Raw genomic sequence first — 24,602 nt, forward strand, 5'->3', positions numbered from 1 at the left:
CTCATCTCGGTCCTAAAAGACTTCCCTCTTATCCTTAAACTGTGACCCCTTGTTCTGGACTTCCCCAACATCGGGAATAATCTTCCTGCATCTAGCCTGTCCAACCCCTTAAGTTCCTTGTTTCTACCAAAAGGTGACCGTTTCTATTGGTTAATGCTTTTCTGCATGCGTGTGCTGGTAACTTCACAAACCTTGTGATTTAATTGCCAGAAAATCAACAGCTTCAGCAGCCACATAAAAATTCTGACCATGGGGGAGGAACCTCAGGAGGTGGTAGATGGCGAGAGGTACATCACCGTAGTACGAAATGAGTTTTGTGACTGGAACACATTCCTGAACGAACGTGTATCAAAATGTGAGCATAAATATATATTGATTGACTGATGCTTTATTGTCCCATGTACTTGGCACAGTGAGATTCTTCGTTTACATACCGTAGAAGTATGCAAGAGCCGCCACGTGAAGAGGGCACCAATAATGTTACAGAAGTATTCAATATGTCCCTCTTCCTTCTCCCCCCTTCCCCCACCCAGTCCCTCTGTTCTCAGCGGGTCCCCCATGCCGAGTCCCTCTTTGTTCTTGGCGGCCCTCCAACGCCGGGTCCTTTTTGGTTCGCATCCTCCACCTGGCACTCATGCGGGCACTCATGCTGGCACTCATGCGGGCAACGGATTTCCGACGAACCCTCACTCTCTCCAATGGCCCCTCTCGCTCTCCAACGGCCCATCTCACTTGTCAACGCCACTTCCCGATCTGCTGGCGGTCCTGGTTGGCTACGCGTCCCGGCGTCACGGCCCATTCCAGCGATTATGTAGTAATATATTGTAATATATAATTTACACTTAAGATTATGAAAAAATGCAAAATGCAATTATGAAAAAACCCAAATTCATGATAGTGCAAGCTCTGTGATGTTCTGTTGTCGAGGTAGGATTAGAATAGTGGTGGGGAGCCTGATAGTTACAAGAATGTAGCTGAACCTAGTAGTGCGCCATTTAGACAATAGACAATAGGTGTAGGAGTAGGCCATTCAGCCCTTCGAGCCAGCACTGCCATTCACCCGTTCCTGCCGTTTCACCATATCCCTGACTCTGCTATCGTTAAGAGCTCTATCCAACTCTCTCTTGAAAGCAGACAGAGAATTGGCCTCCACCGCCTTCTGCGGTAGAGAATTCCACGGATTCACAACCCTCAGTGTGAAAAAGCTTTTCCTCATAATCGTTCTAAATGGCTTACCCCTTATTCTTAAACTGTGGCCCCTGGTTCTGAACTCCCCCAACATCGGGAACATGTTTCCTGCGCCTTGAGTATCCAAACCCTTAATAATCTTCTATGTTTCAATAAGATTCCCTCTCATCCCAAATTCCAGAGTATACAAGCCCAGCCATTCAATTCTATCAACAAATGACAGTCCCGCTATCCCGGGAATTAACCTCGTGAACCTCCGCTGCACTCCTTCTATAGCAAGAATATCCTTCCTCAAATTTGGAGACCAAAACTGCACACAATACTCCAGGTGTGGCCTCACTAGGGCCCTGTACAAATGCACAAGGACCTCTTTGCTCCCATACTCAACTCCTCATGTTATGAAGGCCAACATGCCATTCGCTTTCTTCACTGCCTGCTGTACCTGCATGCTTAATTTTAGTGACTGATGAACAAGGAGCCCTAGATTTCGCAGTACTTCCCCTTTTCCCAACTTGACACCATTTAGATAGTAATCTTCCTTCCCGTTTTTGCTACCAAAGTGGATAACCTCACATTTATCCACATTAAACTGCATCTGCCCACTCAACCAACCTGTCCAAGTCACCCTGCATCCTCATATCATCCTCCTCACAGTTCACGCTGCCACCCAGCTGTGTGTCATCTGCAAATTTGCTAATGTTATTCTTGATCCCTTCATCTAAATCATTAATGTATATTGTAAATAGCTGCGGTCCCAGCACCGAGCCTTGAGGTACCCCACTAGTCACTGCCAGCCATTCTGACAGGGACCCGTTAATCCCTATGCTTTGGTTCCTGTCTGCCAACCAATTTTCTATCCATGCCAGTACCCTACCCCTAATACCATGTGCTCTAATTTTGCCCACTAATCTCCTATGATAAGGTATCAAATGCTTTCTGAAAGTCCAGGTACACTGCATCTACTGGCTCTCCTTTGTCCATTTACCTAGTTACATCCTCAAAATATTCCAGAAGATTAGTCAAGCATGATTTATTCATAAATCCTTCGTAATGACTTCGTAAATCCATGCTGACTCGGACCGATCCTGTTACTGTTATCCAAATGTGCAACTATTTCATCTTTTATGATAGACTCCAGCATCTTCCCCACCACCGATGTCAGGCTAACTGGTTTATAACTCCCTGTTTTCTCTTTCCTGCCTTTCTTAAAAAGCGGGATAACATTAGCTACCCTCCAATCCACAGGAACTGATCCTGAATCTATTGAACATTGGAAAATTGGATCACCGATGCGTCTACGATTTCGAGAGCCATTTCCTTACGTACACTGTGATGCAGACCATCAGGCCCTGGGGATTTATTAGCCTTCAGTCCCATCAGTCAACCCAACACCATTTTCTTCCTAATGTGAATTTCCTTCAGTTCCTCCGTCACCCTCGATCCTCTGGCCACTAGTACACCAGGGAGATTGTTTGTGTCTTCCTTCATGAAGATGGATCTAAAGTACCTGTTCAACTCATCTGCCATTTCCTTGTTCCCCAGAATAAATTCACCTGTTTCTGTCTTCAAGGGTCCAACTTGGTCTTAACTAATTTTTTCCTCTTCATATACCTAAAGAAACTTTTACTATCCTCCTTTATATTCTTAGCTAGCTTACCTTTGTACCTCATCTTTTCTCCCTGTATTGCCTTTTTAGTTATCTACTGTTGCTCTTTAAAAATGTTACGATACTCTGGCTTCCCGCTCATCTTTGCTATGTTATACTTCTCTTATATTATACTGTCCCTGATTTTCCTTGTCACGGTTGCCCCTTACTCCCCTTGGAATCTTTCTTCCTCTTTGGAAGGAACTGATCCTGCACCTTCTGTATTACTTCCAGAAATATCCGCCATTGTTGTTCCACTGTGATCCCTGCTAGGGTATCTTTCCAGTCAATTTTGGCCAGCTCCTCCCTCATGGCCTTCCCTTTGTTCAACTGATACTTCCGATTTTTACATCTCCCTCTCAAATTGTTGATTAAAACATCATATTATGGTCACTACCTCTAAATGCCTCCTTTACCTCGAGTTCCCTTATCAAATCCTGTTCATTACACAACACAAATTGCCTTCTCCCTGGTAGGCTTCAGTACAAGCTGCTCTAAGAATCCATCACAGAGGCACTCCACAAACTCCCTTTCTTGAGGTCCAGTATCAACCTGATTTTCCCAGTCTACCTGCATGTTGAAATCTCTCATAACAACCGTAGCATTACCTTTAAGACATGCCAATTTTAACTCTTGATTCATCTTGCACCCTATATCCAGGCTACTGTATGAGGGCCTGTAGATAACTTCCATTAGGGTCTTTTTACCCTTACAATTTCTCAGTTCTATCCATACTGACTCTAGATCTCCTAATTCTATGTCACCCCTCGCAAGGGACTGAATTTTATTCCTCACCAACAGAGCTTCCCCACCCTCTCTGCCCACCTGTCTGTCTTTTCAATAGTACGTATACCCTTGAATATTCAGTTCCCAGCCCTGGTCCTCTTGAAGCCATGTCTCGGTAATTCCCACAACATAATTCCTGCCAATTTCTAACTGAGCCTCAAGCTCATCCTCTTTATTGCTTATATTTCACACATTCATATACAACACTTTAACTTCAGTATTCACCTCCCCTCTCACACTTACTCTCTCATCCCTTCTCGAACTTCCTTCCCAATAATTTGGTAATTTTTCCTGTACTCACTTCCCCTTTAACACCATCTTTATACTCCCAATTTGTCAATCCTTCCCCACCCCACCCCCCCCCCACTATTTAGTTTAAACCCACACGTGTAGCATTAGCTAACCTGCCTGCCAAAACGTTGGTCCCCCTCCAGTTAAGGCGTAACCCGCCCTTTTGTACAGGTCACCCCTATCCCAGAAGAGATCCCAGTGATCTATAAAGCTAAATCCTTGCTCCCTGCACCAGCCCCCCAGTCCCCCAGCCACACATTCGGATCCCCTATATCCCTGTTCCTGCCCTCACTAGCGTGAAGTACTGGAAGTAATCCGGAGATAACCACCCTAGAAGTCCTGCTTTTCAGTCTTCTTCCTAACTCTCTAAACTCGAGTTGCAGAACCTTCTTCCTCTTCCTCCTGACATCATTTGTGCCCACGTGCACAACTACTGCCGGCTGTTCACCTTCCCTCTCGAGGAAGTTGTGAAGTCAGTGCGTGATATCTTGAACCCTGGCTCCAGGGAGGCAACGGGTCATCCTCGAATCTCACCTGTCGCCACAGAATCTCCTGTCCGCACCTCGGTCAATGGAACCAGCCACCACTATAGCTCTGCCAAACGTCGGCCTTTCCAGTCAAGTCTCATCACCACTAGGATTGGAGCCACCGACCTATTCGCCGTTTTGACTGGAAGCATTGTCTGCCCCGACGGCTCCCAAAAGAGTGTACCTGTTTTCATTCGGCACAGCCACTGGGGTCTCCTGCACTCCACGGTTATTCCCCTTTCTCACAGTCACCCACCTTCGCTCTTCCTGTATTCTTGGCGTGAGGACCTCACTGTAGGTCCTGTCCACGAAACTCTTGTTTTCCCGGATGGCCCTGAGGTCATCCAGCTGCTTCCCCAGTTCCCTAACACGTTCATTCAGGAGCTGCAACTGGACACAATTTCTGCAGGCGTAGTTTCCAGAAGCACCTGACTTCCCACATTCTGCAGGAACCACACTGCACCAACATGCCTGCCATTTCTTTAGAAGACAGAAATGACAAATTTCCAACAAGTGTAGCCTCCTTGCCTCAGACTCCTCGCCAAAGACTCTTGAGCCAAAGACTCGCACTTTTCTCACAAGGCCACTCCCCGACTGCCCGCCACCCGAGAGCAACCTTGCTTATATTGGCTGATAACTTGCCTAATTTGCCAATTTACTAATTAAATTCCTCAGCCAATCCCTGCTCTCCTTCACCTGCTGCCGCTCCTCCTCCTCTGACCTTCTTGAAAGGTTTGCGCTGTAGCTGGTCTCATCCGGTTTTTAAATCTATCGTGACCGAAAGAAAACACTGTAAAAACTCCTAAGAGCTTACTTCTCAGCCAATCCCCACTCTCCTTCACCTGCTGCCGCTCCTCCTCCGACCTCCGTCGAACCTCCTGCCCGATGGTAACAGCTAGAAGACGCAAGGAGCGATAGGGTTGCTACCTTACAGCACTTGCAGCGGCAGAGAGCCAGGCTCGATCCTGACTACAGGTGCTGTCTGTACGGAGACCACGTGGGTTCTTCTCCGAAATCTTCGGTTTTCGCCTATACTCCAAAGATGTAAAGGTTTGCAGGTTAATTGGCTAAGTATAAATGTAAATTGTCCCTAGGGTGTGTAGGATAGTGTTAATGTACAGGGATCGCTGGTTGGTGCTAACTCAGTGGGCCGCAGGGCCTGTTTCCACGCTGTATCTCTAAACTAAACTAAAAGAGGCAAGGACAATATGGTGTGGATCAGTGATGGTAGATGCCGGGGATGAACACTGGGAGAAATAGTGAACCATCTTACTTAATGTTATTCCTTCCAGGCTTGGCCTGTCTCATTGTACTCTCGAGGTCTATGTTAACCAATAATTGTTCTATGCTTAGAAAGGAACTGCAGATGCTGGTTTCAACCAGACATAGGCACAAAGTGCTGGAATAACTCAGTGGGTCAGGCAGCATCTGGAGAAATTGGATGGGTGATGTTTCGGATCGGAAGCCTTCTTCAGATTATGTTGCATTATTTGACGCAGTCTTTAACTGATCCCAGATCACAAACATGCCTTGGTGAATGGTAGGGCCCTGGGGAGTGTTGTAGAACAGTGGGAGCTAGGAGTGCAGGTATGTCATTCATTCATCATCGTTGAAAACATTAGCGACGCAGTGGTGCTGGTTTCCAACGGGAACGGTGACGGACGCACCACACATCTCTGACGTCCGGTTTCTGCGGATTTCCGCCGCTGGAAGTATAGAATTTTGGTGTGTGTGCTTTATCATCATTCCTTACAATGCTATGTAAGATAGTGATCGCAACTTCCATTGAATGTGGATGACCATTGGCTCGCTAGAAGCTCATTCGCCCTTTGACAGGTCTTGTTGGGGGTCCACAGCCCCCTCCTCACCAAGCAAACCAGGTGGGGGAGACAGTTTAGTCGCCGACTACCCGGCAATGGAGCAGGTAGTACGGGATTACATGGTACCTGTGGCGAGGGGAACTCCCCCCGGCCTGACATCAGTCAGGGTATTAAGCATAGAATTTGGGAAATTATGTTGCAGTGGTATGATGTATGGGTGAGGGTGCAGTTGTAGTATTGGATTCAGTCTTGGTCACCTTACTATGGGAAGGATTTTGTTAAGCTGGAAAGAGTGCAGAGAGTGCCTGACTATGATATTGCCATCAAATGCATGATTGGAAAAGAATAGATTTTAAGTTTTACATTTTTTCTTTGCACTGTCAGTCCAAAATCACATGAAACATATAGTTCCCCAATATGAAAGCTCATACCGTGGAAGAGAGCTGCCTGGGTTTATCAACTACAGTACCTTTGAATCCTTCATTAAGAAAGAAGTCTCTGCACTGAAAGATCCAGCTATTACAAAACTGAAGACAATCACAGGTATGTGACTGCTATGCGTAAGGTGTACTTCTTTGAATTGCAAGAACTCTGGGCACCCAAACAAGAACATTCATCATAGGTAATGGATACTTCAGGCTTAAGCCTGTAACAAGGAAACACTACAATGCATTACCCTATCCACACCAAAAAAGCCAAATTATTGTCTTGTTAAACTAAAGATAGACACAAAATGTTGGAGTAACTCAGCAGGACAGGCAGCATCTCTGGATAGAAGGAATGGATAGGGCAGGTTTGGAGGGATATGGACCAAGTGTAGGCAGGTGGGACTGGTGTAGCTGGGACACGTTGACTAGTTTGGGAAAGTTGGGCCGAAGGGCCTGTTTCCACACTATCACTCTATGAATGGGTGACATTTCAGGTTGTTAAACTATCCTTGCAGGAAGCATTCAGATTTATGGCAGCACAGTTCCGTCTTATCCAGTCATTAAAAAGACAATGCATGATTAAAATCAAGCCATCCACAGTGTGCAGATAGAGGGTAAAGGGTATAACGATGAGTGCAAGGTAAAGTCCAGTAAAGTACGATTAAAGATATTTTTACCGTCTGCATTGGGGATAGATGGGAGCACAAGACCACTCTAGTTGGTGGGAGGATGGTTCGATAGCTTGACAACAGCTGGGAACAAACTGTCCCTGAATCTGGATGTGTGCGTTTTCAAACTTCTGTACATCCTGCTCGATGGCAAAGGGGAGAAGAGGGAGTGACTGGGGTGGGATACTTTGTAACTTGTGTAAGAAAGAACTGCAGATGCTGGACTAAACCGAAGATAGACTTTGTTCTCACCCGACTCTTCTCCCCCCCCCCCCCCCCCCCCCCCCCCCCCCCCCCTCCTCCCCCCCCTCACAGTGGTTCCCCACATTGTCTTATCTTGGTTATCAGTTGCATGTGTTATATCGTCTTTTTACTATTACAGATATCACAAGGAATATTTTTATGGTCGTTGCCGAGCAACATTTCAGTGCCTTTAGTAACCTGTCCAAAGCTGCCAAGGTACAGTACACGAACCTTCTGCCTTTCGGTAATGGAGTTTTGAGGTTTAGGTTTATTATTGTCATGTGAAAGATGTAACCTTTGTCTTGCAAGTTATCCAAACTGATCTGATATACATAAATACAATCAAGTCTGATTCAAGTAAGACTTCGGGAAGGTGAATCCATACCACCAAGTCAGGATGGTGTGTAACACTAATTTTAAACCTGCAGGCAGGGGTGAACTCCTATACCTATTGGTCATGTCCTTTTTAGTTCAGTTTAGAGATACAGCATGGAAAAAGGCCCTTTGGCCCACCAAGTCCGAACCAACAAACAATCCTCGCACACTAACACTACCCTACACACACTAGAGACAATTTTACATTTATACCAAGGCAATTAACCTACAAACTGTATGTGTGGGAGGAAACCGAAGATCATGGAGAAAACCCACACAGTTTTCTCGGGGAGAATGTACAAACTCCATACAGACAGCACCCGTAGTCAGGATCTTACCCGAGTCTCTTGCGCTGTAAGGCAGTAGCTCTACTGCTATGCCACCGTGCCACCTTAAACCTAAGGTTTTAGTGGGAGGTTGTGGGATTGGGAGGTGCTGTTGGAATCACCTGGGCAAGTAACTGTAGCACATATTGTAGGTGGTAATTTGGTAGTTTCATGGAGCCCAAAGCCATTTCGGATTCTAAACTTGCCCACCAGAAAAAGAGCCTGGATCTGACGACATATGAAGTTGAGTTGTTGGGTTACAGCCGTTCAAGATGTTGATGAAGCCAAAGATGGAGTACTGTGTTCAGTTTTACTCACCCTGTTATAGAAAATATGTTATTAAGGTGGAAAGAGTGCAGACTTACAGTACGAGGATGGTGACAGAACTTGTGGGCCTGAGCTATAGGAGGAGGATAGATGGGCAAGGGCCGTATTCCTTGGGAGCGTAGGAGGATGAAAGGTGATCTTACACAGGTGTATGAGATCATTGGGGGAAATAGATAGAGCAGATGTGCAGAGCCTTTTACCATGATTAGGGAAACTAAAAAAAACAGAGGACATAGGTTTAAGGTGCAAGGGGAAATATTTAACGGGAATATGAGGGGCAACTTCAGCCAATGGTGCAGTGAGTAATTCCTAACCATACTTATTTCTCAGACAGTAGTCATAGATGTTTTTCTGACACCGAGGGTGGTGGGTATATGGCATGAGCTGCCATAAGACTTAGAGGCGGAAACTATAACAACATTTAAGACATCTGGATAGGTACATGGATAGCAGACAAAAATTCTGGAGAAACTCAGCGGGTGAGGCAGCATCCATGGAGCGAAAGAAATAGGCTATAACAGGTTTAGAGGGATATGGATCAAGCGCAGGCCGGTAGTGTTGGTGTAGATGGGGCACCTTGGTCGGAACGGACAAGCAGGGCCAAAGGGCTCCATGACGTATTTGCTCATTTTATCTTTGTGTGTGCAGGTCATAATCGCAAATATGAGCCACAAGCAAGAAACAGAAGCAGAGAGGCTGCTGCAGGCCCAGATTAAGGTTGAGAGTGTGGTGTATTGTCAAGACGGTATCTACAATAACAGCCTTTTTGAAGCAAAAGGCAATTTGCCACAACCTTTGGCATTTGGCAGCATCCAAGAACTGTCGGATCATCTCCACGCATATTACAAGGTAAATATACTGTGTGTAACACAGCAGCGGATTTGATTGCCATTGTGTGCCGATCATTGGTGGACTGTTCCCTCCTTCCTCCCACTGGGATGATTGGTGGAAGAGCGAGAGGCAACATGAGGAAACATTGAGAAAAAAGCACAAAGTGACGAAAATATGGGTGGAGATACGAGAGACGCAGTTTAATCTGGGCAGGTGTGATGTGTTGCTCTTTGGGAGATGGAATTTAAGACGAGAGTGTTCAGTAACAATAAAAGGCAGAACCCTTAGGAGCAATGATGGATTTGACGGCACCAGGCCTGTACTCGCTGAAGTTTAGAAGGATGATGGGTACCCTCATTATAACTTAGCGAATAGTGAAAGGCTTGGATAGAGTGGATGTGGAGACGATGTTTCCACTAGTGGGAGCGTCTAGGACCAGAGGTCATAGCCTCAGAATGAAGGGACGTTCCTTTTGGAGATGAGGAATTTCTTTAATCAGTGTGTGGTGAATCTGGAATTCATTGCTACAGAAGGTTGGATAGATAGATTCTTGATTAGTACAGGTGTCAGCGGTGATGGGGAGAAGGGAGGAGAGTGGGGTTGGGGGGGGGGGAGATAGATCAGCCATGATTGAACAGCAGAGTAGACTTGATGGGCTGTATGTCCCAATTCTGCTCCTATCACTTATGTCCTTATGGATGTGCAGAGGGATCTTGTGGTAAACATAGAAACATAGAAAATAGGTGCAGGAGTAGGCCATTCTGCCCTTCGAGCCTGCACCACCATTCAATATGATCATGGCTGATCATCCAACTCGGTATCCTGCCTTCTCTCCATACCCCCTGATCCCTTTAGCCATAAGGGCCACATCTAACTCCCTCTTAAATATAGCCAATGAACTGGCTTCAACTACCTTCTGTGGCAGAGAATTCCAGAGATTCACCACTCTCTTGTGTGAAAAAAGTTTTTCTCATCTCGGTCCTAAAAGATTTCCCCCTTATCCTTAAACTGTGACCCCTTGTTCTGGACTTCCCCAACATCGGGAACAATCTTCCTGCATCTAGCCTGTCCAACCCCTTAAGAATTTTGTAAGTTTCTATAAGATCCCCCCTCAATCTTCTAAATTCTAGCGAGTACAAGCCGAGTCTATCCAGCCTTTCTTCATATGAAAGTCCTGACATCCCAGGAATCAGTCTGGTGAACCTTCTCTGTACTCCCTCTATGGCAAGAATGTCTTTCCTCAGATTTGGAGACCAAAACTGTACGCAATACTCCAGGTGTGGTCTCACCAAGACCCTGTACAACTGCAGTAGAACCTCCCTGCTCCTATACTCAAATCCTTTTGCTATGAATGCTAACATACCATTCGCTTTCTTCACTGCCTGCTGCACCTGTATGCCTACTTTCAATGACTGGTGTACCATGACACCCAAGTCTCGTTGCATCTCCCCTTTTCCTAATCGGCCACCATTCAGATAATAGTCTACTTTCCTGTTTTTGCCACCAAAGTGGATAACCTCACATTTATCCACATTATACTGCATTTGCCATGCATTTGCCCACTCACCCAGCCTATCCAAGTCACCTTGCAGCCTCCTAGCATCCTCCTCACAGCTAACACTGCCCCCCAGCTTCGTGTCATCCGCAAACTTGGAGATTCAATTCAATTCCCTCGTCCAAATCATTAATATATATTGTAAATAGCTGTGGTCCCAGCATTGAGCCTTGCGATACCCCACTAGTCACTGCCTGCCATTCTGAAAAGGACCAGTTTACTCCTACTCTTTGCTTCCTGTCTGCCAGCCAGTTCTCTATCCACATCAATACTGAACCCCCAATACCGTGTGCTTTAAGTTTGTATAGTAATCTCTTATGTGGTACCTTGTCGAAAGCCTTCTGAAAGTCCAGATATAACACATCCACTGGTTCTCCCTTATCCACTCTGCTAGTTACATCCTCGAAAAATTCTATAAGATTCGTCAGACATGATTTACCTTTCATTATTTCCATGCTGACTTTGTCCAATGATTTCACCACTTTCCAAATGTGCTGCTGGTACAAGTGGTACAAGTCCATTACCTGGAAAATAGCAACACATGGTCATGGTGGGAAAGAAGGTGTATGCCATACTTGCCTTAATTGATAAGTCCTGTTGCAACTTTATGGAACTGGTTGGATCGCATTTAGAGTGTTGTGTACAATTCTGGCCACCCTATTACAGGAAGATGTGGAGGTGAAGACCTGCATCAAGATGTTGTTTGGATTAGAGAGTTTTAGCCATGAGGAAAGGTATGAGAAGGTAGTATCATGATGTTTAAGAGACCTTAAGAGAGGTACATGGTTCGGATAGGTCTGGTGAGATATGGGCCAAATGCAGGCAGGTGGGACTAGTGTAGATGTGGCATGTTGGGCAGCATAGGCAAGTTGTGCCGAAGGGTCTGTTTCCCATGCTGTATGACTCGATGAAAGATTGGTCAAACTTAGTTGTTTTATATAGAGCATTGGAGTTTGAGGGGCAACCTGTAAGGATATAATATTACTAGACTAAGTGGGACCCTTTCACACGGGGGGGTTGGTCCCCCAACGCAATATTCCACCTCTCCACCAATTCCAATATTGGTGGCCAGTGGGGGGTAGGCTTTCTGGAGCACTAGTATGGGTGTTGTGGGCCGAAGGGACTGGTTTCCAGGGGGCTAGAGTATGGACATTGTGGGCCAAATGGATTCTTGGGATGGCAACTCAGTCACTCAGGCCTGGTGGGCTGGCAGCTCAGTCACTCAGGCCTGGTGCGCTGGCAGCTCAGTCACTCAGGCCTGGTGGGCTGGCAGCTCAGTCACTCAGGCCTGGTGGGCTGGCAGCTCAGTCACTCAGGTCTGGTGGGCTGGCAGCTCAGTCACTCCGGTCTGGTGGGCTGGCAGCTCAGTCACTCCGGCCTGGTGGGCTGGCAGCTCAGTCACTCAGGGCTGGTGGGTTGGCAGCTCAGTCATTCAAGGCTAGTGGACTGGCAGCTCAGTCACTCGGGGCTGGTGGGCTGGCAGATTAGTCACTCAGGGCTGGTGGACTGGCAGTTCACTCACGGCTATTCCTTGAAATTCCATTTCAAGCAGAGTGCAGTCCACCACATTCAATTTCATAGTATTTCAAGCAGAGTGCAGGCCACCACATTCAATTTCATAGCATTTCAAGCAGAGTGCAGACCACCACATTCAATTTCATAGCATTTCAAGCAGAGTGCAGGCCATCAAATTGCAAAACAACTAATTGCATTGTCATTAAGGGCTAACAAATCATTTATTGCAAGTACATTGTAGACTCACAGTTCAGATGATTCACAGCTTAGAATGACAGTTGAGGACTCTCCCTCACTATCTTTCAGAGTGACTGACTCATTTCCAGGCAACCGGGGTTTTATAGTCCGGCCGACTATAAAATCAATACACAGCGCAGACAGGAAGTGGTCAAGATGAGACTTTTAGTTATATAGATAAGGCATAGATAGTGTTGTTTTTCTTTCCCTGGCTGGAAATATCAAATATCAAAAGGCATATCTTTTAAGAGTTTGAAGCAGTTTTGTTTACACAGTGGTAGGTGCCTGGAACCTATAGCGAGGAGAAGCGGTGGAAGCCGATATGAGGGCAACAATTAAAAGGCATTTAGATAGACTCATGAAGAGGTGGGGAATATGACCATTTTATAATATAGGTATAATGTGGGGGTAAACGGTTCAAAGGTTCAGAAAAAAAATATTTCTTCCACAATGGTTGGAATTTGGAACAGACTGCCTGAGGGGGTGATGGAGGATGGTGTTTGCAGAACATTTGAGAAGCATCTCAAAAAGCACTTGAATCACTGAGACACGGTGACGCAGCAATAGACTTGCTGCATTACAGCGCCTGATACCCGGGTTCGATCCTGCCCAAGGGTGCTGTCTATTTGGAGTTTTTACGCTCTCCCCATAACCTGTCTGGGTTTTCTCAGAGATCCTCGGTTTCCTCCCACACTCTGAAGACGTACAGGTTTGTAGGCTTGGTATGAATATTAAATTGTCCCTAGTGTTTGTAGGGTAGTGTTAATATCCAGGGATCGCTGGTCGATGCAGACTCGGGGGATCATAAGGGGTGTTACCTTGCTTTATCACTAAACTAAAATATAAGACTGGAGTAAGTGCTGGTAAATGGGGTTGGTATGGATGGGTACTTACTAGATGGTTGGCAAGAACATGGTAGAGTGATGGGCAGATTCAACAATGGGCTAAGAGGATTAAATAGATTTAATTAAAGCACACAGGGAAGTTTTGCTTCCTGTTTCATTACCTTCCTTTATTTTCTGTTCTCAACGCCTAGGTTGTCTCTCATCGACTGGCTAACCAGATCCCCATGGTCATACGCTGCTACATTTTAAATGAATTTGCTGACAAACTCCAGACAGAGATGCTTCAACTCATCCAAGACAAGGATTGCATCAATGATTATCTAATGGAAGATGAAGACACACAGAGGAAGAGAGATGACCTCAATCGCAAAATAGACCGATTGACAAAAGCCCAGAAGACATTGCTTGAATTTGGTTAAATAAGCGTTGAACGAAGGTCACTGAATACTGTAAAGATATGTTTATATTTTGTTTGCAAATTTTTATATTTCTTGCCAACTTCCGCTCTTGAAGGGATTGAATCCTTACTACTGTTTAGTCTCGGAGTTCACAATCATTCTTTGATACCAGCAGCCTTTATTCCTGTTTAATTGCATGATGACAATCTATCCACGGATAGGTACATGGATAGGATAGACTTAGAAGAATATGGGCCAAACCCAGGCAGGTGGAACTAGTGCAGATGGGACCTCGGGTCAGCATGGGCAAGTTGGGCTTGTTTCCACATTCTTTGACTCTATTTGTGAGTTATAGGAATTTACGGTACCTCCTCACTCAATTTCCATATTTGTGATCTTCCTCCTGGCTAATGTCCTCTTTCCAATCAAGGGATATAAGTCTGAAGAAGGGTCTCGACCCGAAACGTCGCCTATTCCTTCTCTCCATAGATACTGCCTCACCCGCTGAGTTTTTCCAGCATTTTTTGCCTACAAGGGTCATATTTGCTCCCATCCCATCCTGACTGAAATTGGCTAACTGGAAAACATGGATTGATTTTAAATTGAAGGTAGACACAAAATGCTGGAATAATTCAGCGGGACATGCAGCATCTCTGGAGAAATAGATAGGGAGACGAGACCCTTCGCCTGAGTTATTCCAGTATTTTGTGTCTTATCTTTGGTGTAAACCAGCATTTGCAATTCCTTCCTACACATATTGATTTTAAATTGTCTGTATATTGAGCAGCTCGGTGTGAACTTGTTTAAGCTGTCAAGGAACCTTTAATTGTCTTTTGATGCATCTTATGAGGAATCTCTTTGCTTAATGGATTGAGTTTAGTAACAAGAGATTGAGTTTATACAAGATTGGCAAGAGATTGAGTTTACACAAAGTTCCTGGCCCGAAACATCTTCTGCCTTTTTCCACAGATGCTGCCTGACCTGCTGAGTTCCTCCTGCACTTTGTTTTTACACTTAGCTAATGTTCCCCGACAATTATATTCCGTATCATGATTTGGATGTGAAATTGGAAATTAGATTGTGATTAGATTTAAATTAATTCTAATCACACTTTACATTTTTTTATCATGTTTTAAAACAAATTTGGATTTGACTTGAAGCAAATAGATAATTATCCGATATAGCATTCACAAGGATACAGAGTGGAGTGGAATTTAGTGTTTGATACGAGTCATTTTACAATACTGGAGAGATTTTGAGGATCAAGATTATTATTCTATTTTTTACACCAATACACTGTTCTTAACAAAAACCTACCTATCATATGAAACCTTATAAATAACAGATATAAATTAGATAACTTCAAGACCGAAAGTCAAACATTTTTTCATGACAGGCAAATTTTCATTGTTTTACCACCAATTTGGACACCAAAAGTGTGACATTAAAAACTTTACCACATTTAGTCATTAATATTTAATTCATAAATAAACTTCATATGGCCCCTCATACATACATGTTTTGAGAATGATCTAGGGAAATATCTTCATCAATACCAGGAGAAAAATACAGTAATATGTCCGGTATTCCGCCTAGCAAAGATCTGGTAACGGTCGTTGTGCTTGGTGTCCATTGTCACAATGACGGTTATCGGGGTCGGTACCTCCGTAAGTTAAACCATGGAGGCTCCAAACCTCTACTGTTTTTCACAAACCCCAACAAAGTATCCTATGGTAGTATTGTTTTTTGGGCGTTAATTATTTTTTCTTATATTCAAATGTAATATATCAAAAACATCATGGTGTCATTCTTTCATGTCAACCTCCGGAAGCTCCACAACGACCGTTACGGAGACATTTAACTTCCAAAAAAATCATCCCAAATCAAACCTTCCGACGAATCATCGGCCATCGATATAGCTCAAATCCATAAGGCTTTATCGTTACCGTTCCTGTTTTCCATAACAGTTTTTTCTATCTATGGATATAATTTGGTTTTCTCTAATAATGTAACGTTTGTTTTCTGGGACACTAACCTTTGAGGGTTCACTGCAACGTACGTTTGTGTAACGCGCGTTGCGTGTCCACTCAGATGGGTGCAGTATTCTACTATATGATCATGTGGATGAAGTGGAGTTGAGCCACGAGGCACGACATCCGGAGGTTGCAGTGAATCATCCGATCAGCTGAGAAGGTTGTTGGCTGCAACCTTCCCACCATTGACGAACTGTACACTGCAAGGCCCAGGAAGCGAGCGGGTAAGGTCATCTTTGACCCTTCTCACCCTGGCCACAAACTCTTTGAATCACTTCCCTCTGGAAGGCGACTCCGGACTGTCAAAGCTGCCACAGCTAGACATAAAAACAGCTTTTTTTCCACGAGTAGTAGCTCTACTCAATAACCAAAAATCTGTTGCCTTTTTGCTCTGGTATTTTTTTTAATTCACATGTTTAATCGATAATGTTTTATTATTAATGTTTTATGTGTCATTCTTAATTGTCATTTTATGTCATGTTGTCATTTGTGAGCGGAGCACCAAAGCAAATTCCTTGTATGTGAACATACTTGGCCAATAAACTTATTCATTCATTCATTCATTCATTCATTCATTCATAGTTGTGTAGAGACTCGGTCCTAGAGAAACACCATTAGACCTCCTCGGTCACTGAATGCATTCAGGTTTGGTCACTGAATTTAAGGAAGAGAGTATTCTAGGCTAGGAAACAAGGCAGCACTAACAATTCACCAAAATCGTTAATATGCCAGAAGAACTCGTACCTCACAGTTCCAGCAACCTATGTTCAATCCTGACTTATCTCTGGCATTTGCACAATTCCGCTCTGACTGCATGGTTTATCCGATTACCTCGCGCTGTAAACAGCAATGAGATAAATGGACAAAGATTTAATTTTAGATACACAATGGAAACAGGCCCTTCGGCCCATCGAGTCCACATCGACGAACAATCACCCGTACACTAGTTGCATCCAACACACTAGGGACAATTTACAGAAGCTGAATAATTGTACTTGGAGGGGTGTGTCTACTTCGGTGGAGACTAGCGCAGACTCATAGATTGGGAGTTTCAGTTTACATTGAGGATTGCTGAGAATAACAGTTTTTTACCACGGTAACGACCGCACGGTCACGACTGCATTTTATGAAGAAGAAACAGTTAAGAGCGAAAAGTTATGAATTATTTCTTTGCTTTGTAATACTTCTATAAAAGACCAATTAATCAAGACACAATGTTTGGAAGATTCGTTTTTACTATCTTAAGATTGCGGAGAGTGTGTAAACTATATCCCCACCACATCTGTATGGAGTTTGTACGTTCTTCCCGTGACTGTGTGGGTTTTCCCCGGGTGCTCTGGTTTCCTCCAACATTCCAAAGACGTACATGTCTGTAGGTTAATTGTCTTCAGTAAAAATTGTAAATTATTCCCAGTGCGTAGGATAATGCTAGTATACGGGGACCGCTGGTCATCATAGACTCCGTGGGCCGAAGGGCCTGTTTCTGCACTGTGTCTCTTAACTAAACTAAACAAAAACAGAAAATCCTTGATAAACACAGCAAATGGAGCAGCGACTGGGAATGCTTAACAGAACTGACCAGTTCTGATGAAAAATCATTGACTTTAAAAATTAAAGCTGATTCAGTACGGAAGTTACAAGATCTGCTGAGAAATTTTTAAGCATTTCCTGGTTTTATTCCAGAATTCCTAAATCCACATCATTTTGCTTTTCAGTTCAGTTTAGTTTATTGTCACATGTACCAAGATACAGTGAAAAGCTTTTGTTGCATGCTAACCAGTCAGCGGAAATACAATACATGATTACAATCGATCCATTTACAGTGTATACGTACATGATAAGGGAATAACGTTTAGTGCAAGGTAAAGGCAGTAAAGTTAAGGAGATCAAGGATAGTCTCAAGGTCACCATTTGCAATGTTTTAAGACTTTGTAGAAACAAGAATGGCATTTGAGGAGCTTTTGGATTGGCACACAAATTATGGAGGGATATGGATCATGTGCAGGCAAAAGGGATTAGTTTAATCTGACATGATGTGCACAGATATCATGGGCTGAAGGGCCAGGATGGAACTCAGGTCTCTAGCGCTGCAAGGCAGCAACTCTACCGCTTCACCACAGCGCCTCCCGTAGGACGGATGTTGTTAAGCTAGAGAGAGTGCGGAGAAGATTCACAATGATGTTGGCAGGACTAGAGGGCTTGGTCTGTAGGGAGAGGTTGGGCAGCTTGGGCTTTATTCCTTGGAGTGCATGAGAATGAGGCTTGATCATCTAGAGGTGTTTAAGATCATGAGCGAATTCGACAGAGTGAATGCAGAGTTTTTCACCCAGAGTAGGAGAATCAAGAACCTAAGGACATAGGTTTAAGGACATAGAACATAGTGGGGATAGAATAAATAGGAACCTGAGGGGCAACTTTGGTGCAGCTACTATGACATTGTTTAAGAAACATTTAGACAGGTACATGGATTTAGAGGGATATGGGCCAAATGCAGGCAGGCGGGACTAGTGTAGATGGGGCAAGTTGGTCAGTATGGGCAAATTGGGCTGAAGGGCCTGTTACCAAGCTAAATGACTAAGTGTGTCTGTGAGGTGCCCTCTATGCCAATATACAAGGCCTGAAGGCGTTTCCTCTATGAGCCATACATACATTCTCTACTTCCTCCAGACAAATCGTGGCAGTCTCTTCTGCCACATGGAAGTTCGGATGTCCCCAGTGGCCGACCGTCTACATAGAAGTCCTCCTCCCCTTTTACAGCGGAAACCCAGGGTAGGGAGTGTTGCATGGACCAGTGCCAAGCAATAGTGGTGGCAAGGTGGCACAGCAGTAGAGTTGCTGCCTTACAGTGCCAGTGACCCGGCTTCGATCCTGACTACGGGTGCTGTCTGTACGAAGTTTGTATGTTCTCCCTGTGACCACGTGGGTTTTGTTCGGTTTCCTCCTACACTCTAAAGACGTACAGGTTTGTAGGTTAATTGGCTTCGGTAAAGTGTAAAATTGTCCCTAGTGTGTAGGTTAGTGCACATTCCGAAGGCGTACAGATTTGTAAGTTAATTGGTTTCTGTAAATTGTCCGAATGTGTAGGATGGTGTTAGTGTTCAGGGTAATCGTTGGTTGGCACAGACTCAGTGGGGCGAAGGGCCTGTTTACGCACTGTAATTCTGAAGTCCAAAGTCTAACGGTTGTTAGACTGGTTCGTGAACTCCCAGTGCCTGATGAGGGGTTTGGAAGGGGTGGGAGATTGCAACCTTCACGTGGTCTGCCCTATTTCAATGAATGCAATCAACCTGGTGTGCACAATCAAATAAGATCAAATAGAACAAGTTGTCCTACAACTTTAGGCTGTGCATGCCATACGCAAGAAGAAGGGGTTTGGAAGGGTTGCTTCTCAAGTTCTAGTTGCACCTGTGTTCACCCTCGTGATGTAACAGCAACCGTGGCACAGCTGGTAAAGCTGCTGCCTCCCAGCACCAGAGACCTGACTTCAATCCTGACCTTGGATGCTACCTGTACAGAGTTTACACATTCTCCCTGTGACCACGTGGATTTCCTCCGGGTGCTGCGGTTTCCTCACGCATCCCAAAGCGGTGTGGGTTGGTAGGTTCGTTGGCCGCTGTAAGTTAACCCCAGTGTGCTAGGGAGTGGATGAAAAAGTTGGATACTATAAAAATCGTTGAACAAGTGATCAATGGTCAACCTCGAAACAGCGGGCTGAATCAAAAATCCTATAGCGGAGCAAGATAGACCACTCTTGCTAAATGCAATGGGCTGACGTGCAGTACGCAGCGGAGCGGAACGTAGGACTTTTTTTCATCCATTTCCGTAACCGGACCCAACCCGACTCGCAGTGTAATCAACGTTGCGGGGGAACAGTTTTGTTATTAAGTTAAAATTCTGAAAATGAGAAGATTTTTACCAAATAACTTTTATTTTTACGAGGATGTTTCCGTTACCGGCTTCCGTCTCCGCACTATTATCCAATGGGATCTTTGGTGCGGAGATGGAAGCCGGTTACGGAAATGGGGCCTTAAATTACCCATGAGTCTGCCCATGACCGTACTACGTCTTTTTTGTCGAGTGGACTATCTTGCTCGCTACAGGATCTTTGGGCTGAATGGCCTGTTTCCATCTTCCTGCATGTTTCTAATGGTTCAAATGACCTTTAGGCATCTGTTGTAGAAAGAAAGTGGGAGGGGTGGGGTGGGAGTGCCAGTTCAGTCAGGGCAACGTTTTCTATCATCAGCTCTTGGGTCTGGCCAAGATGCCCTTTCATTGTCGAACACATCCCTCTCTTCTGAGGGTTTATGCCCAGGAAATCCTCGAGAGGGGGCGTTTGGTGTGTAGGAAGGAACTGTAGTTGCTGGTTTGCACCGTTGATAGACACAAAATGCTGGGGTAACTCAGCGGGACAGGCGTCATCTCTGGAGAGGAGGAATGGGTAATGGTTTGGGTCGAGACCCTTCTTCAGTCCCTCTCGGACCAGTGGGCATTGCAGGTGGTAGAGTGCATCTTGGACAGGAAGAGTCATGTTTTAATTTTACTTTTCTAAATACTCTGCTGGAAATTGTTTTCTCATTGCATGTGTGGAACTAAACCTCTTTTTTTTTACAAAACAAAAAGCAGTTTCTTCCTGAAGCAAAAACAAAGGAACAAAATGCTGGATGAACTCAGGGGGCTCAGGCAGGTGTTGTAAAGGCCAGGTCAACATTTCGGGTCCTGCCTGCCCGTTTGTTGCAGACTACAGGTTCTGACGCGTTTCTTGAAACCAGGTTAACTTTCGCTTTCCCTTTATCCCGAACAATGCAAACGTGAGACAGCAACTTTAGTTTCGGTTTCCTGCTCCGTTATTCGGCGCAAAATTCATTGGCTCATTCTCGTTTTGAAAGAGACCCGCAAGGGTATTTAAGAACGTGTTGGGTCCCGAGCGCTTTAAAAATATATAAAAGTGTCCGTTTGGCTTGACCACATACAGGTACGTGCTTATAACAACTGCGTAGATTCTATATGATACATATATTGCCAGGATCCTGGCAAAATATTATAAATTTGCTATACACAAATGTGTATATATGTGTATAGCAAATTCATAATCCTTTGTCATAATCTTTGCCATCTTGCTATATATGAATATATATGTATAAATATTATTTCCTTTTTGCCATTCCTTCTCTCCAGAGATGTTGCCTGTCCCGCTGAGTTACTCCAGCATTTTGTGTCTACCTTCGATTTAAACCTGCATCAGCAGTTCTTTCCTACCTATATATATGGGTAGGAAAGAACTGCTGATGCAGGTTTATATATATATATATATCCTACCAGAATATGAATATATTTATATATCTTTTTATTTGTAATTATATGGGAAGGGCTGGGCGCTTTGGGGTCGCTGAGATTGTTACACGGACATGTTTTTACAAACTGGAGATGCTGCCTGTCCTGTCCCGCTGAGTTACTCCAGCATTTTGTGTCTTTCTCAGGCGAGATGTTAAGCAAGTGAGTCCGATGTTCAGCAAGAGAGTGTCGCCTGCTAAATGTTCACATAGATGGATAATTTAACCCTCTCTGCTTGCTGTTTCATAACAGGAGGATGGAAATTTTGTTGACCTCTGGTACTAAAATCATTTGTCGCGATGCCTATTAACTCTTTTTGGAAATGATTATTGCACATTTCGTTCATTCCATGTGCGAAGTGTTTTTTTAACATCCTTCCTGCCCTCTAAAATCAGTACCCCGTTCCTGCTTTTCCCCCCATAACCCCACTTACCCTCGAATTTGTCTAATTTACTGCGCACCTTTTAAAAGACTGCTCCCCAAAACCCCTTGTCAACTATGCTCTCGATCCTCACTCCGAACTGTTTCGCAAAGTCAATACAGTAAACCCTCATTTTAACGCACACACTAATAACCAATTTCGAATATAGCGGATTCGCATTTGTTTACTTTTGCTATTTGTTTTATTTAAGTTACTGCCATTCCACGGTGCTTTGGAGACCACGGGAGGGGTGTTGTTCGTGGGCCAGGCGTGTAGTTTTGTTTTGTTATCACTTGACCGCGTGATCGGGAAAACTGGATAATCCAGAACAAAGATCCTATAAGATCTTTGATCCAGAAAGACTGAAACCAAGGGTGCCGGAAAATCAGTGGTAAACCTATACAAGATTACAATCGAGCGAAGGAAATAGGCAACGTTTCGGGTCGAAACCCTTCTTCAGACGTTGCCTATTTCCTTCGCTCCTCACCCGCTGAGTTTCTCCAGCATTTTTGTCTACCTTCCATTCCAGCGTCTGCAGTTCCTTCTTAAACAAGATTACAATCGAGCCGTCCACAGTGCACAGATACAAGATAAAGGGGATAACTTATAGTGCAATGTAAATTCCAGTGAAATCTGATGAAAGATAGTCCAATGGTCTCATAGAAACATTTAAAAATAGGTGCAGGAGTAGGCCATTCGGCCCTTCGAGCCAGCACCGTCATTCAATGTGATCATGGCTGATCCTCTAAAACAGGGGCCTCAAAACTTTTCAGTATGAGGGCCACATTACATATTTGGCACATTTTTACGGGCAGTTGGAAAACAAAGAAATGCCAGTTTTATAAATTTAATATCTCTCTCTGACGCTCTCTCTGTATATGTCTCTTTCTCTGTCTCTTTCTCTCTGTCTTTCTCTCTCTGTCTCACTCTGCCTCTCTGTGTGTCTTTCTTTCTCTGCCTGTCTGTCTCTCTCTCTCACTCTGTGTCTCTATTTTTCTCTCTCTCTCTATCTCTCTCCCTTCTCTCTATCTGCCTCTCTCTGTTTCTCCATATCTGTCTCGATGTAAACTACCGCTGGCCCGTTTTCTCCAGCAGGGCGGCGATGATGTCGGGTGGGGGAGTGAGCGTTCCTCGGAGCCGAGGCAGCGGGGGATCGAGGGTATCGGCGCGGTGTCTCCCCGCCCACGGGTTGCAGCCGGTCCGGGGGCGGGGAGAGGTCGTGTCGGGTACCCTCGGCCGCTCCCACTCACTCGTCATCTCCCTCCCCCAGCTCCAGGCCCCCCCCCCCCCCCCCCCCCCCCCCGTCGCCCCCCCCCTCCCCCCCCCCCCCCCCCCCGTCGCCCCGTCGCCCCTCTCCCCCCCCCCCCCCCCCCCCATCATCTGCCCACTCCCCCAACATTGGAAACATTTTTCCTGCATCCAGCCTGTTCAATCCTTTAAGAATGTTATATGTTTCTGTAAGATATCCTCTCATCCTTGTAAATTCCAGTGAATACAAGCTTAGTCGACCCCCAGGGAATTAACCTGGTGAACCTACGCTGCACTCCCTCAATAGCAATAATGTCCTTCCTCAAATAAGAAGACCAACATTGCACACAATACTCAGGAGCGGTCTCACCATGGCCCTGTACAACTGCAGTAGGATCTCCTTGCTCCTAAGATGAAATCCTCTTGCAATGAACATAGAAAACATAGACATAGAAAATAGGTGCAGGAGGAGGCCATTCGGCCCGTCGAACCAGCTCCGCCATTCATTGTGATCATGGCTGATCGTCCCCTATCAATAACCTGTGCCTGCCTTCTCCCCATATCCTTTGACTCCACTAGCCTCTAGAGCTCTATCTAACTCTCTTAAATCACGAAGGCCTACATGCCATCAGGTTTCTTCACTGCCTGCTATACCTGCATGCTCACTTTCAGTGACTGATGTACAAGCACACCCAGGTAATAATAATAATAATATCTTTTATTGTCATTGCACATAAGTGCAATGAGATTTGGGTAAGCAGCTTCAATCCGACATCATAACTTAAGTAACTGATGTCTTGTTGCACCTCCCTTTTTCCTAATCTGACATCATTCAGATAATAATCTGCCTTCCTGTTCTTGCCACCAAAGTGCATTACCTCACATTTATCCATATTATACTGCATCTGCCATCATCTGCCCACTCACCCAATCTATCCAAGTCACCCTGCAGCCTCATAGCATCCTCATTGCAGCCCACACTGCCACACACCTTTGTGTCATACGCAAACTTGTAGATATCACGTATAATTCCTTTGTCTAAATCGTTAATATATATTGTAAATAACGGGTCCCAGCACGAGCCTTGCGGCACCCCACTAGTCACTGCCTGCCATTCTGAAAAGGACCCGTTAATTCCTACTCTTTGCTTCCTGTCTGCCAACCAGTACTCTATCCATGTCAATACCCTACCCCCAATACCATGTGCTCTAATTTTGCACACTAATCTCTTAAGTGGGACCCTGTCAAGGGCTTTTTGAAAGTCCAGATACACCAAATCCACTGGCTCTCCCTTATCTACTTGTTACATCCTCAAAAAAATCCAGAAAATTAGTCAAGCATGATTTACCCGTCAGAAATCCATGCTGACTTTGACTGATCCTGTCACTGCTTTCCAAATGCGCTGCTATAACATCTTTAACAATCGACTCAAGCAACTTCCACCACTACCAATGTAAGGCTAATTGGTCTATAATTCCCCGTTTTCTCTCTCCCTCCTTTCTTTAAAAAGTGGGGTTACATTGGCTACTCTCCAGTCCACAGGAACTGATCCAGAGTCGAGAGG

At 44.8% G+C, this 24,602-nt stretch overlaps 3 protein-coding genes across 4 annotated transcripts in view; all 3 read left to right on the plus strand.

The window, feature by feature from the left end:
• LOC116980360 (interferon-induced GTP-binding protein Mx3-like) overlaps positions 1-24,602 on the plus strand; it is a 281,647-nt gene that overhangs the window by 34,421 nt on the left and 222,624 nt on the right. The gene's annotated exons all lie outside the window — the stretch shown is intronic.
• LOC116980363 (interferon-induced GTP-binding protein Mx3-like) overlaps positions 1-24,602 on the plus strand; it is a 445,599-nt gene that overhangs the window by 19,690 nt on the left and 401,307 nt on the right. Inside the window, exons 9-13 of one of the 2 annotated variants that reach the window (XM_033032519.1) lie at positions 211-355; positions 6,642-6,800; positions 7,736-7,812; positions 9,273-9,473; positions 13,799-15,812. In XM_033032519.1, coding sequence (XP_032888410.1) covers positions 211-355; positions 6,642-6,800; positions 7,736-7,812; positions 9,273-9,473; positions 13,799-14,026 — 810 coding nt within the window. In that variant the 3' untranslated portion in view covers positions 14,027-15,812. Of the gene's footprint in view, positions 1-210; positions 356-6,641; positions 6,801-7,735; positions 7,813-9,272; positions 9,474-13,798; positions 15,813-24,602 lie in introns of those variants that run through there. The other variant, XM_033032520.1, reaches the window with a different exon arrangement.
• The window catches only part of LOC116980364 (interferon-induced GTP-binding protein Mx3-like), a 59,259-nt gene continuing 55,516 nt past the window's right edge, over positions 20,860-24,602 (plus strand). The window contains exon 1 of the mRNA XM_033032522.1: positions 20,860-21,010. The gene's annotated coding sequence lies outside the window, so the exon portion shown is untranslated. The remainder of the gene's footprint in view (positions 21,011-24,602) is intronic.

Source organism: Amblyraja radiata, chromosome 14 (assembly GCF_010909765.2).
Source record: "Amblyraja radiata isolate CabotCenter1 chromosome 14, sAmbRad1.1.pri, whole genome shotgun sequence".
Lineage (NCBI taxonomy): Eukaryota > Metazoa > Chordata > Chondrichthyes > Rajiformes > Rajidae > Amblyraja > Amblyraja radiata.